Below are 13,940 nucleotides of genomic sequence, written 5' to 3' on the forward strand. Positions count from 1 at the left end.
ACACATGGTGATTGTGTGTACTTAATAACAAACCTCTCCTCTTTTTGAACCCTGAGTGTTACTTCTCAGGTAGTTACCTAGATTATAGGCCTTTGTCCAGTGCAGCACCACGTGTATCCAGGTGGTAAGATTCAACTCTCAAGCCATTTGGCTGCTCAGCTGTGTGTTCCTTTTTTCATAGCAGCTCCTTCAAAATTTCCTCTGTATATCATCTTTACATGTTACCTAGGTTGGCATCTTGAATTGCAGTTTGGCCACAGTTAGCAACTTTGCTTTGCTGGCTGCTACTATCTGAGATTTTTTTAAAAAAAATGTTTTACTTATTAGTGCATGCCATATTATTAACTATTTAACTGGTCCTAAACAGCTAACTACAGCTGATTACCTCAGTTGGCAATGCTGTCTTCACAGGCATTAGTAGAAATGTTAGGCACCTTGGAATGCCTGACTACATCACCTTTTCCAACATTGTGGCACTTACAGAGCTGTAGCGAGGGGGAATTGTACCCGGGGCAAGTGTGTGCCCTGTGCCTCTGCCACGCCCCCACCCGCCCCCGCACCTGGGGCAAGGCGTCCCGCCCCCTGGGCACTACACCACTGGGCACTTAGAAAGGGATGAAAAAACCAGCTGATCTCAAATGAAAGCAAGATTCTAAGCGCTATGGTCAGAGTGGTCCTCAGCCCATGGGTTGTGGAGTCCTACCTGCCAGGCCAAGAACCCTCTGCAACCTGTTCTGCTGTCTTTTGGAATGCCTAGAGAACCACATGGGCCTGTCTTGCCTGTTTACATGTAGCCGAGAAAAACAGCGGGAGAGCAAGGCGAGGCCTGTTGGCAGGGGACAGTCTGTCTCCTGCTGCTCAGCTTATGTTTCTTGCTGAAGAGGAGGGAGGAACCGTGTTCAGTGAACTTGGCACTCCTGTGATTCACTGGATACGAGCCACCAAGTCATGATCACCATTCATGACCGCAAGCCACAGTTCATGATCACAGCATCCTAGAGCGTTCATGAATGCAGTGGGTGGGTAAGTTCGTGTTGTCCAAGTGGAAGTTTTAGAGGCTAGCATTTTAAGATAATGACTTGGACCATTTTGTCTCCCCCCCACCCCACCCCCTCCAGTATGCTTCGGAAGATGCAGAGCTGCTACTGGTGGGGAATAAGTTGGATTGTGAAGTGGACAGAGAGATCAGTCGGCAACAGGGAGAAAAAGTAAGTGTAGGTAAAACTAAGTTAATATTCGCTGATTAGGGGAGGTTGTGTTTTATGGACGCATGAAGGAAACAGAATATTAATATCAATGGTATGACTCTAACATTAGCTAATTTTTCATGCCATGGAAGTTATTTGGTTTGTTATACATTTCTTAAAGCCAGGTATGTAACGTATAGACTTATACAATGTTAAATTTTGCCTGTGTTGATGAAAGCAGTGCCTTGTTGGATCAGACCAGTGGTCCATGTAGTCTAGCCTATTGTCCCACACATTGGCCAACCAGATACTCTGGGTGGCATAGAGTGTCTGGAGGTCTTCCCCAGATGTTGCTTCCTGGCTCTTGTTTTCAGAGGTCTTCCCCAGATGTTGCTTCCTGACTCTTGTTTTCAGAAGTTTACCGCCTCTGAATGTGGAGGTCGACATCTTTATCAATAGACATCTGATAAAGCCAACTTTTATGATCCCATCCTCCATCCCTGCGCCATTCAATCTTTCAAAAGGCTCAAGATGGGCTCCACCGCCATTTGCAAATTTTGTTGCTGGGACCAAAAATGTTATCTTTGCAGTAGAATTTAAGCATGGTTCAGGTTTGTAAACAGACAAGTTGAATTTTTTTTTTGCCATTTACATGATATGCAGCATAATACATGTTTGTTATAATATTCAGTTCCCACTGAATATTTGTATATACCTTAGATTATGTATTATCCTTGATCTGTGCTTTTAGTGTATTTTTTGTACACATATAGTTTATGCTAATGGCACAGTGAAATTGATGCATATTTGTTTTGTTGTACTGGTCATTGGCTGTAAATAAATGAATGACTGACAGTACATGCTTGTTCGTTTTTTGTTTTTTTTTTAAATTAAGGCTCTGAATGACAGAATCGAGGTCTCCAGACTCATCAACAATAAATCAAGTCTTTAGTGGTGGGAAGTGCTGTCAAGTTGCAGATGACTTATGATGAACCTGTCAAATTTTAAAGCCAATAGATGTTGCTTGGTGGTTTGCCAGGCCTGCTTCTGTGTAGCAACCCTGGACTTCTTTGGGGGTCTCCCATCCAAATACTGACTGTAGCCAGCCCTGGTTAGCTTCCCAAATCAGATAAACCTGGGCTTTTCAGGTTAGCTTCCCAAATCAGATAAACCTGGGCTTTTCAGGTTAGCTTCCCAAATCAGATAAACCGGGGCTTTTCAGGTTAGCTTCCCAAATCAGATAAACCGGGGCTTTTCAGGTTAGCTTCCCAAATCAGATAAACCGGGGCTTTTCAGGTTAGCTTCCCAAATCAGATAAACCGGGGCTTTTCAGGTTAGCTTCCCAAATCAGATAATCCTGGACTTTTCAGGTTAGCTTCCCAAATCAGATAATCCTGGGCTTTTCAGGTTAGCTTCCCAAATCAGATAATCCTGGGTTTTTCAGGTTAGCTTCCCAAATCAGATAATCCTGGGTTTTTCAGGTTAGCTTCCCAAATCAGATAATCCTGGGTTTTTCAGGTTAGCTTCCCAAATCAGATAATCCTAGGTTTTTCAGGTTAGCTTCCCAAATCAGATAAACCGGGGCTTTTCAGGTTAGCTTCCCAAATCAGATAATCCTGGGTTTTTCAGGTTAGCTTCCCAAATCAGATAATCCTGGGTTTTTCAGGTTAGCTTCCCAAATCAGATAATCCTGGGCTTTTCAGGTTAGCTTCCCAAATCAGATAATCCTGGGCTTTTCAGGTTAGCTTCCCAAATCAGATAATCCTGGGCTTTTCAGGTTAGCTTCCCAAATCAGATAATCCTGGGCTTTTCAGGTTAGCTTCCCAAATCAGATAATCCTGGGCTTTTCAGGTTAGCTTCCCAAATCAGATAATCCTGGCCTTTCAGGTTAGCTTCCCAAATCAGATAATCCTGGGTTTTTCAGGTTAGCTTCCCAAATCAGATAAACCTGGGCTTTTCAGGTTAGCTTCCCAAATCAGATAAACCTGGGCTTTTTAGGTTAGCTTCCCAAATCAGATAATCCTGGGCTTTCAGGTTAGCTTCCCAAATCAAATAATCCTGGGCTTTTCAGGTTAGCTTCCCAAATCAGATAATCCTGGGTTTTTCAGGTTAGCTTCCCAAATCAGATAATCCTGGGATTTTCAGGTTAGCTTCCCAAATCAGATAATCCTGGGATTTTCAGGTTAGCTTCCCAAATCAGATAATCCTGGGCTTTTCAGGTTAGCTTCCCAAATCAGATAATCCTGGCCTTTCAGGTTAGCTTCCCAAATCAGATAATCCTGGGCTTTTCAGGTTAGCTTCCCAAATCAGATAATCCTGGGTTTTTCAGGTTAGCTTCCCAAATCAGATAATCCTGGGCTTTTCAGGTTAGTTCCCAAATCAGATAATCCTGGGCTTTTCAGGTTAGCTTCCCAAATCAGATAAACCTGCGCTTTTCAGGTTAGCTTCCCAAATCAGATAATCCTGGGCTTTTCAGGTTAGCTTCCCAAATCAGATAATCCTGGGCATTTCAGGTTAGCTTCCCAAATCAGATAATCCTGGGCTTTTCAGGTTAGCTTCCCAAATCAGATAAACCTGGGCTTTTCAGGTTAGCTTCCCAAATCAGATAATCCTGGGCTTTTCAGGTTAGCTTCCCAAATCAGATAATCCTGGGCTTTTCAGGTTAGCTTCCCAAATCAGATAATCCTGGGCTTTTCAGGTTAGCTTCCCAAATCAGATAAACCTGGGCTTTTCAGGTTAGCTTCCCAAATCAGATAATCCTGGGTTTTTCAGGTTAGCTTCCCAAATCAGATAATCCTGGGCTTTTCAGGTTAGCTTCCCAAATCAGATAAACCTGGGCTTTTCAGGTTAGCTTCCCAAATCAGATAAACCTGGGCTTTTCAGGTTAGCTTTCCAAATCAGATAATCCTGGGCTTTTCAGGTTAGCTTCCCAAATCAGATAATCCTGGGTTTTTCAGGTTAGCTTCCCAAATCAGATAATCCTGGCTTTTCTAGGTTAGCTTCCCAAATCAGATAATCCTGGGCTTTTCTCCAGGTTAGCTTCCCAAATCAGATAATCCTGGGTTTTTCAGGTTAGCTTCCCAAATCAGATAATCCTGGGCTTTTCAGGTTAGCTTCCCAAATCAGATAAACCTGGGCTTTTCAGGTTAGCTTCCCAAATCAGATAATCCTGGGCTTTTCAGGTTAGCTTCCCAAATCAGATAATCCTGGGCTTTTCAGGTTAGCTTCCCAAATCAGATAAACCTGGGCTTTTCAGGTTAGCTTCCCAAATCAGATAATCCTGGGCTTTTCAGGTTAGCTTCCCAAATCAGATAATCCTGGGTTTTTCAGGTTAGCTTCCCAAATCAGATAAACCTGGGTTTTTGAGTTTAGCTTCCCAAATCAGATAAACCTGGCTTTTCAGGTTAGCTTTCTCAAATCAGATAATCCTGGGTTGTTAGCTTCCCAAATCAGATAAACCTGGGTTGTGTTAGTTTCCCCAAATCAGATAAACCTGGGTTTTTCAGGTTAGCTTCCCAAATCAGATAATCCTGGGCTTTTCAGGTTAGCTTCCCAAATCAGATAATCCTGGGCTTTTCAGGTTAGCTTCCCAAATCAGATAAACCTGGGCTTTTCAGGTTAGCTTCCCAAATCAGATAAACCTGGGTTTTTCAGGTTAGCTTCCCAAATCAGATAATCCTGGGTTTTTCAGGTTAGCTTCCCAAATCAGATAATCCTGGGTTTTTCAGGTTAGCTTCCCAAATCAGATAATCCTGGGTTTTTCAGGTTAGCTTCCCAAATCAGATAATCCTGGGTTTTTCAGGTTAGCTTCCCAAATCAGATAAACCTGGGCTTTTCAGGTTAGCTTCCCAAATCAGATAATCCTGGGCTTTTCAGGTTAGCTTCCCAAATCAGATAAACCTGGGCTTTTCAGGTTAGCTTCCCAAATCAGATAATCCTGGGATTTTCAGGTTAGCTTCCCAAATCAGATAATCCTGGGCTTTTCAGGTTAGCTTCCCAAATCAGATAAACCTGGGCTTTTCAGGTTAGCTTCCCAAATCAGATAAACCTGGGCTTTTCAGGTTAGCTTCCCAAATCAGATAATCCTGGGTTTTTCAGGTTAGCTTCCCAAATCAGATAATCCTGGGCTTTTCAGGTTAGCTTCCCAAATCAGATAATCTTGGGTTTTTCAGGTTAGCTTCCCAAATCAGATAAACCTGGGCTTTTCAGGTTAGCTTCCCAAATCAGATAAACCTGGGCTTTTCAGGTTAGCTTCCCAAATCAGATAATCCTGGGCTTTTCAGGTTAGCTTCCCAAATCAGATAATCCTGGGCTTTTCAGGTTAGCTTCCCAAATCAGATAATCCTGGGCTTTTCAGGTTAGCTTCCCAAATCAGATAATCCTGGGTTTTTCAGGTTAGCTTCCCAAATCAGATAATCCTGGGCTTTTCAGGTTAGCTTCCCAAATCAGATAATCCTGGGTTTTTCAGGTTAGCTTCCCAAATCAGATAAACCTGGGCTTTTCAGGTTAGCTTCCCAAATCAGATAATCCTGGGGTTTTCAGGTTAGCTTCCCAAATCAGATAATCCTGGGGTTTTCAGGTTAGCTTCCCAAATCAGATAATCCTGGGTTTTTCAGGTTAGCTTCCCAAATCAGATAATCCTGGGTTTTTCAGGTTAGCTTCCCAAATCAGATAATCCTGGGCTTTTCAGGTTAGCTTCCCAAATCAGATAAACCTGGGCTTTTCAGGTTAGCTTCCCAAATCAGATAAACCTGGGCTTTTCAGGTTAGCTTCCCAAATCAGATAATCCTGGGCTTTTCAGGTTAGCTTCCCAAATCAGATAAACCTGGGCTTTTCAGGTTAGCTTCCCAAATCAGATAAACCTGGGCTTTTCAGGTTAGCTTCCCAAATCAGATAAACCTGGGCTTTTCAGGTTAGCTTCCCAAATCAGATAATCCTGGGTTTTTCAGGTTAGCTTCCCAAATCAGATAATCCTGGGTTTTTCAGGTTAGCTTCCCAAATCAGATAATCCTGGGCTTTTCAGGTTAGCTTCCCAAATCAGATAATCCTGGGCTTTTCAGGTTAGCTTCCCAAATCAGATAATCCTGGGCTTTTCAGGTTAGCTTCCCAAATCAGATAATCCTGGGCTTTTCAGGTTAGCTTCCCAAATCAGATAAACCTGGGCTTTTCAGGTTAGCTTCCCAAATCAGATAATCCTGGGCTTTTCAGGTTAGCTTCCCAAATCAGATAAACCTGGGCTTTTCAGGTTAGCTTCCCAAATCAGATAATCCTGGGCTTTTCAGGTTAGCTTCCCAAATCAGATAAACCGGGGCTTTTCAGATTAGCTTCCCAAATCAGATAAACCGGGGCTTTTCAGGTTAGCTTCCCAAATCAGATAATCCTGGGCTTTTCAGGTTAGCTTCCCAAATCAGATAATCCTGGGCTTTTCAGGTTAGCTTCCCAAATCAGATAATCCTTGGTTTTTCAGGTTAGCTTCCCAAATCAGATAAACCGGGGCTTTTCAGATTAGCTTCCCAAATCAGTAGTTATCTGTAAGGCACCTAACCTATAGATCATTCATGTTTTTCCATGGAACCAAGCATTGTGGACCAAATTAGATCCCATTCATTCAGAACAAAAAAAATGTTTTTTTGTTTTTTCCTATCAGTTTGCACAGCAAATAACTGGGATGCGATTTTGTGAAGCCAGTGCCAAGGACAATTTTAATGTGGACGAAATATTTCTGAAATTGGTCGATGACATCCTGAAGAAGGTAGAGTGCTTTGATTCTGCAAGCGGTTGGGATTTAAAGGTTGATTGTTTTAAGGAAGCGTTGCTCAGCATTGTCTGTTATAGCAGACCCTTGCCATTCGTGATTCAGGATTCCGCTTTATTCATAGTCTGTGGCCCTGAGCACACGACATTGCTCTGTGCTCGTCCCGCCTCTGCTTTTGCGAAAACCTCTGCTGATCAGCCCTGCACCTGCCGAGCGAATTGCATGTTGCTTGCCTTTGCCACCTGGATTAGGGTTAGGTGGCTGTCACTACACAACTTGCCCTGTGATGCTGTGGCCAGGCTTGACACCATGCTTGAGACTCCCGGATGAGAGGGACATAAAAGAAAAAGGGACAGTTTCTGCAGCAGTTATGGCTACCTGGTCCTTCCCTCAAGTCAGCAGACCTCCTTTCCCCCCAGATTTTTCCATTTGCAGCGTTCCCAGGAACGGAAGCCCTGCAAACAATGAGCGTTTGCTCTGCAACCGATCATGAATTGATGGCTCGTGCAAAAAAAGTTCTGATCTCCCCTCTCCCTTGGCATCCCATATGGCCGCCTAGGCGTGGCCAGATATTTGTTTGCTCTTTCTGAACCAGAGCACCGACATACCATTACTTTGGCCAGATTCATTGGGCTTTGAGGGATGGAAGAGGCTCCAAAACACCCCATAGTGAGCGTTTTTGCATCTGCACGCTGAAAACTGCAGAAACTGTATGCCATGTTCTGTATTATTGCCCCCTTCATAACCAGTCTAGAGCAAAGTTCCACTCAACCTTACTGATGGGTGTAGAGTGCTTGGCAGACCAGCAGAAGACAGTTTATCTATGAAACAATGAATTCAGCTATGCTCTAGAGCAGTAAGGGTGAACCTTTTCGAGACCGAGTGCCCAAATTGCAACCCCAAACCGACTTATTTATCACAAAGTGCCAACATGGCAATTTAATCTGGATACGTAGTTTTTAGTTTAGAAAAAATGGTTGGCTCCAAGGCGTGCGTTACTCGGGAGTAAGCTTGGTGGTACTTGGTGGCTTTGTTTTGGAGCAACCGTGCAACTCTTCCAATGGGTGAATCACAACCCTAGGAGGGTTTACTCAGAAGCAAGTCCCATTGCCAGCAACCGAGCTTACTCCCAGGTAAAGGATCATGCTTTAGAACTTCGCATGCAAATCAGTGGGGTTTAACAGTGCTTAACAGGGTTACCTACACTGCTTTCCCACAAGTAGGTCTTAGGTTTAATGCTAATATTCGAGCCCAGCAGCCAAGGCCAGCCTAGATGTGTGGGGGAGCACTCTGTTTTCGTGTGTCCACAGAGAGGGCTCTGAGTGCCACCTCTGGCACCCGTGCCATAGGTTCTCCACCACTGCTCTAGAGCAAACGGCCAGGTTTTTATGCATGGTCATAAACAAACGATCTTAATTTTGCTTTGTATGTTGTCTTCTAAATTTTTTGTGTCTTGTTTTGGGTCTCTGTACTATGGCATTAAAGGTTATCTGTTTAACTGTTGCTCTGCGACAGAATTTTTGTTTTTGGTTAATCTGTTACTAGAATGCAGGCTCTGGACCACTTCCAGTTCTTTTGACCCAACAAGTTATCTTGCTTTTATAAAATAGGGTACTTAAATGGTACTTTGCATGAAAACTACCTCACTGTGGCAGCTGCGAATGACTCTTGCTTCAGTAGGGACAGGAGGAGCCATAGGATTTGTAAACAGCTATTTTCTGTGAGACAGAACAACAAATAAGAATGTGTTAAACTCATATTTATTTATTTACTTATTAAAAACATTTATAGCCTGCCTTTCCTCATGGCTTACAATAATAGTTAAAACAGCTGAAACCAAAGATAAAATAAGCATAAGCATAAGCATAAGCATTTTATTGTCATTGTGCACGCACAACGAAATTTACAGCAGCATTCCTCGATGCACACAATTTCAGACTCATACAATTTCAGACTCCTGCAATTTCAGACTCATACATCATCATCCTCCACCCATCCCTACACAGCCCCAAATACATCAATATGAAGCAGCGGAGTTTAGCATAGCCACAGCTCTAGAGTAGAAGCTGTCTCTAAGCCTCTTTGTCCTAGTTCTGAGGGCCCTGTATCGTCTGCCAGATGGTAGCAGTTTAAAAAGAGAGTGTGCTGGATGAGACGGGTCCCTTAGAATATTTTGGGCTTTATTTAGACTGGATTAAAATCTGGGCCCGTCCTGATACCGCAGCACTGTCAGGACAGGCCCCAGTTTAAAAAGGGGCTGCCGCCATTATGCGCCTAATACCCAAACCCGTTTGGGTTATGGCTGCCCAGCGCCTGGCAGCTTTATCAATACCATGTTAAAGGCCAGGCGCTCAGCCGAGGCCGCCCCTTAAGGAGCGGTCTCGGCGGACGGCAGTTCCCCAAGATAAAATAGCAAGCTCCAAGCACGCCTCCCCCTAAAAGATGCCTCCCATTTAAACCCCCTCAAAAGCCCTAGCGAACAGGCAGGGGGTGCAGCGCTTCCTGAAGATCTGCAGGGTGGGGGGGGCACCCCTCACCTCTTCAAGAAACTCCTTCCACAGAACCAGAGCAACAGTGGGAAAGGCCTGGTTTATGCCACATGAGCCACCCTATATGGTGTGAAAGCCAACAGATGGTTGACTGATGACTGTGGTTAGTTCATAGAGATATATGGAAGGAGACAATCCTTCAACTATATGGGTTATAGGGTTTTAAAGGTCATACCTTTCTCTTAGAACTGAACGTGGAAACAGACTGGCAGTAAACGTCACTGTTTCCAAATTGGCAACGCATGTTTCCACTAGCTTGTTCTAGACATTCTGGATTAGTTGCAGTCTCCAGGTTGTCTTCAAGGGCAGCTCCTCGGAGAGCATGCTGCAGTAATCCAACCGTGATGTTACAGAAGCATGGATCAGCATGATCAGATCAGCTGAGTCAGGCTGGCATGGTGGCCAGGAGAGCTGTCTATCAGTGCCTCTGATTCGCCAACGTCCTCCTTACTTAATGAGGACATTGGCGAATCAGAGGCACTAATAGACAGCTCTCCTGGCCATCATGCCAGCCTGCTTTTCAAACAGCAGGGTAGGGTCCATGAATACCTCCGAGCTCGGAATCTGCTCTGAAAAAGCCAGTGTCACTCCACCCAGGACGAATGGAATCAGTCCCTCCAGCATATTAGCCTTCCAGATCACCATTAATGCTGTCATGTGTGGATTCAGCTTCAGTTTGTTCTGTCTTGGCTTTATATAAGCCAGTACTGTAGGCACAATCAAGGAAGAGGTATCTACTTCAGTCCTGTTGCTCTGGGCAGACTTGTTAACAGAGTATCACCACAATTCATTTTGCAATATTCTGTGCTCCTGTGTACTAATTGGAGGAAATGGAACTTCACACTTTGACCGCTCTTTTGGAATATAAACTGAGACTAGCTTACAAAAACAGTATTCTACTCCATTTGCAACTACATACTCATACCTTGCCCCGGGAATGGCACCCGGGGCAAGGTCTCCTGGGAAGTGTAGTTCCCACCAGGCTACTTTTTCAGCTGGCTGCTTTTTGCAGCTGGCTGAACTCAGGTAAGTGCGGGGGAAGGTGCTGCGGGCGGGGGCAAGGCCCAGCCACTTCTGGGAAGGAGGGGGGGGGGCTGGGCCTCTGTGCAACGTGCGCATGCCACCCAGGCAGACCTTGGCCCGGGCAGTGCACGCATGTTGCGCCGAGGCCCAGCCGCGCCCCTCCTCCTTCCTGGAAGTGTGGGGCGATTTTTCCACCCCACAGTGGCGCATGGGGCGTTTGTCCCCAGATGTCCCCATGGCAGCTATGCCACTACACATACTACTCTGGAGCTTGTCTTTGTATTAGGCTGTTAGTAACTTTCTCTTTTTTTCTATTTAAAGATGCCTTTGGATGTTATACGGAACGAATTGTCTAACAGTATCCTGTCCCTACAACCGGAACCCGAAATCCCGCCAGAACTGCCTCCTCCAAGACCTCACGTCCGTTGTTGCTAACTTGCCGCATCCTCCGAAGTGGAAGTGCAAAAAGGGGAGGGGGAGCTCCGCACTACAATCATCGGGCAATTCCTTGTTGCACTTTGATCCAGAATCAGAACTACACTAATTTTGTAAATATGCAAATATATGCAAACCTGGGCAGGATTCAGCTGTGAGTGGTTAAATACGGCTCTTTCCAACAAGTGGGTTTTTTTTTTTTCCACTCCTCTTTCCCAGTGCTATAAATATTGTACATTTGGCTGGGAAATGCAGCACTCCCAAACCTAGGATGTAAGAAATAAAATGCGTACTTATTCTGAACATAAATGTTGTAATAGTCCTTGATATCAACAGAATGTCTTCTAGTATATGGTGCTTTGCTAACTTTTTTAAAAAAAGGGTTTTAAAAAAAAATTAGACATACATTTATACAGCTTTCTTAAGCAGCATTATTTCCCTTTCTTCTGTTGAGAAACAGTTATTACTGTTGCATCTGGAAATGGTTGAGAGTCAAATTCACCAAGTTCTGGTGTTGAACAACCTCCATTCCGTGGTGCTTCCCATGTGTGGTTCTGTCCACACCTCGCTGAAATGGCCAGGGTTTGTGTGGCAGCAGAATTTGCTGGAGTGAGCTTCTGAATCTACAGATGAGGAGTTTTATGAATTTCTCTCTTATTTATTATGTATTTCTAATTTAATTTTCTTTCTGTACTAAGGCACTGCTTCCAGTGTGATTTTTAATGGATGAATTGGCAATTCTCCCAATTGGTATCCTTCTTAAGCATAAATTATCTCATAATTAGACTCGTTAAAAAGAAAAGAAAGATATTTGAAAGCTATACAAGACATTGCTGTTGTCCTAGTCGCTATTTTCATTTTTAGGATATGACTTTTCCTTGTAATGAGGAATATATATATATATGTGTGTATCTGTCAATACTAATAGGGGAGAGGAGTTTGTTAAAATACACTTTTTCCCATTGCATTTATTTCCATCTAATATCCTGTGCTAAACCCTCTTCTTTTTGTCTGAATGAACTTGTGAACAGGTTTTTTTTGGTATATCTTTTATTAAAACTGCACTGTATAGTTTAGCTGTGGTAAGCCAGTAGTTACGGATTTGAATAACTTGACGTCATCAGTGTTGTGGTATTAAAAAGCACTGTTGTTCCAAACTAATGATGTTCCAATAAAATTTTGTATTTATGAGTGACAATGGAGCTGCATCGCATTAGAATGTCAAACATCAAATGTTGGCCAAAAAGGTAAATTCTAGTCTGGGAAGTCAAAAGGTTTTGAATTAGCTTTCTAGTTTGTAAAAGGAAGATAGGCTGTTGCAAAGCTATGAACAACTCAGAGATTATAAAATAGATCTACTGGCTTTGAAATCCTAAATTGCTACTTTATTTCCCAGTGCCTGAGTCTCTGTTCCATGTGCAAAGACATTTTTTTTCTTAGCAGCATGTTCTACTTCCCTAGAACTTATCCTCAGGTTCCTGGGAAGAATTAAGAATGTTAAATAATTGTTTGCAGTTTAAGTAAATGAAAGTTCCTACTGATCTTGGTACTGATCTGAGCAGGAATACTGCTTTGGGTCATTCAGTTTTAACTAACAAAAGATGCACAATTCAAATTTATCCCTATTTTCACTACCACAATGTGCCTATACAAGTGTTGTTCTTCACACAGATATTGTGTGGCTTACTTTAGTATGGACTAGACAAAGTTTGCCATTTTTGTAGCACTTGTAGTAAAACTGCAGGCAATAACAGATAAAAGGAACTTGTGAATGGTAAATTTAAACTTGACAAACATTTAGGTGACTTTCTGTATTTAAAAACTTGTGTTTTTTGCCTTCTGTTCTTGAATAAAAATGTAAGAAAACTTGGCCTAAATAAATGTTATATCTTACAAGGAACTGTTTACTTCTGAACATTCAATGAGATAAGTGTATTATTGTTTCGGTATAGATTTTTGCTGACTCAAAAAGTCCAAGATTTCCATTTGAAGTCTTCATGTCAGACAGAATCTTTGCACCTTGCAACAAAGGGATGGGCAGCCCCATCCAAGCGAGAACAGGCTTCCTGGGGGCGTGGGGAGGCTTGCAAAACAAAACAGCTTCCCAGCTACAGAGAAGCCTCTGTGAGGTTGAATAGAGGGTCACGTAAGTACCATCGGCATAACCCAGCAAATGGCTGCGATGTTACCCATCCACGCCCCTGGGCTGTTCCTGCCGCACCAGCAAGAGCACTGGGACACTGGCGCAACATCCCATGCTGAGCCCCAGCACCAGGGGTGGTGGTTTCACTTCTCTGCTAGGGTGAGTTCATCGTGCAGGGCAAACACACAGGCATGAGGGTGCACCGCTCCCACGAGCCCCCCCCCCCCCTTTGGATGGGGCTCTGTGTCTGCAGGGCATCAACATCTAACTCTTAATTATTAAAATGAAAATAACATCCTTAAACAGATGTATTTTTGTCATTAGTTCAAAATAATGTTCCAGACATTTCATGAACATTTCCAAGTCTCCCAACCAATTAGTATATAGATTATAAAAGTGGGGACCTGCAAACCTAACATGTAGGGGAATCCTATCTTTCCCCCATCATGGCTCCAGGTCTCCTCTCTACCAGCCCCACTCTCTTACTGACTTGGTGGGAGTTGCACTTGGTGTGTGCAGACAACACTGGTTTAAAAAATGGGGGGTGGGGGGGGGAAAGGGATTTAAACACCTGAGTTTTTTTAAATTTCAGATTTTTATGCAGACCCAGGGAGTGGGGGGTCCTCTGGAATCTGCAGAAAAACCTGTTGTGGGGTAAGTGCATCGCCAGTCTTCAGATTTAAGTATCTGTAGGCAAGGGACATGCTTCAGAATTTGATACATCAGTATTTCTCAGCTGGGAATATCTATGCCCCCAGGAGGTATGTGGAAAAAATTACATAATGGATTTGCTAATATGGGGGTACAATTTTAGGAAAATGGGTTGCCAAGGGGCACACAAGTGGACA

At 43.5% G+C, this 13,940-nt stretch overlaps 1 protein-coding gene across 2 annotated transcripts in view; it reads left to right on the forward strand.

The window, feature by feature from the left end:
- Nucleotides 1–12,849, forward strand: part of RAB12 (RAB12, member RAS oncogene family) — a 33,376-nt gene extending 20,527 nt beyond the window's left edge. Inside the window, exons 4-6 of one of the 2 annotated variants that reach the window (XM_048510698.1) lie at nt 1,119–1,214; nt 6,835–6,939; nt 10,836–12,849. In XM_048510698.1, coding sequence (XP_048366655.1) covers nt 1,119–1,214; nt 6,835–6,939; nt 10,836–10,949 — 315 coding nt within the window. In that variant the 3' untranslated portion in view covers nt 10,950–12,849. The remainder of the gene's footprint in view (nt 1–1,118; nt 1,215–6,834; nt 6,940–10,835) is intronic. The other variant, XM_048510699.1, reaches the window with a different exon arrangement.
- Nucleotides 12,850–13,940: the final 1,091 nt, after the last annotated feature.

This window comes from Sphaerodactylus townsendi, linkage group LG11, assembly GCF_021028975.2.
Source record: "Sphaerodactylus townsendi isolate TG3544 linkage group LG11, MPM_Stown_v2.3, whole genome shotgun sequence".
Taxonomy (NCBI): Eukaryota; Metazoa; Chordata; class Lepidosauria; order Squamata; family Sphaerodactylidae; genus Sphaerodactylus; species Sphaerodactylus townsendi.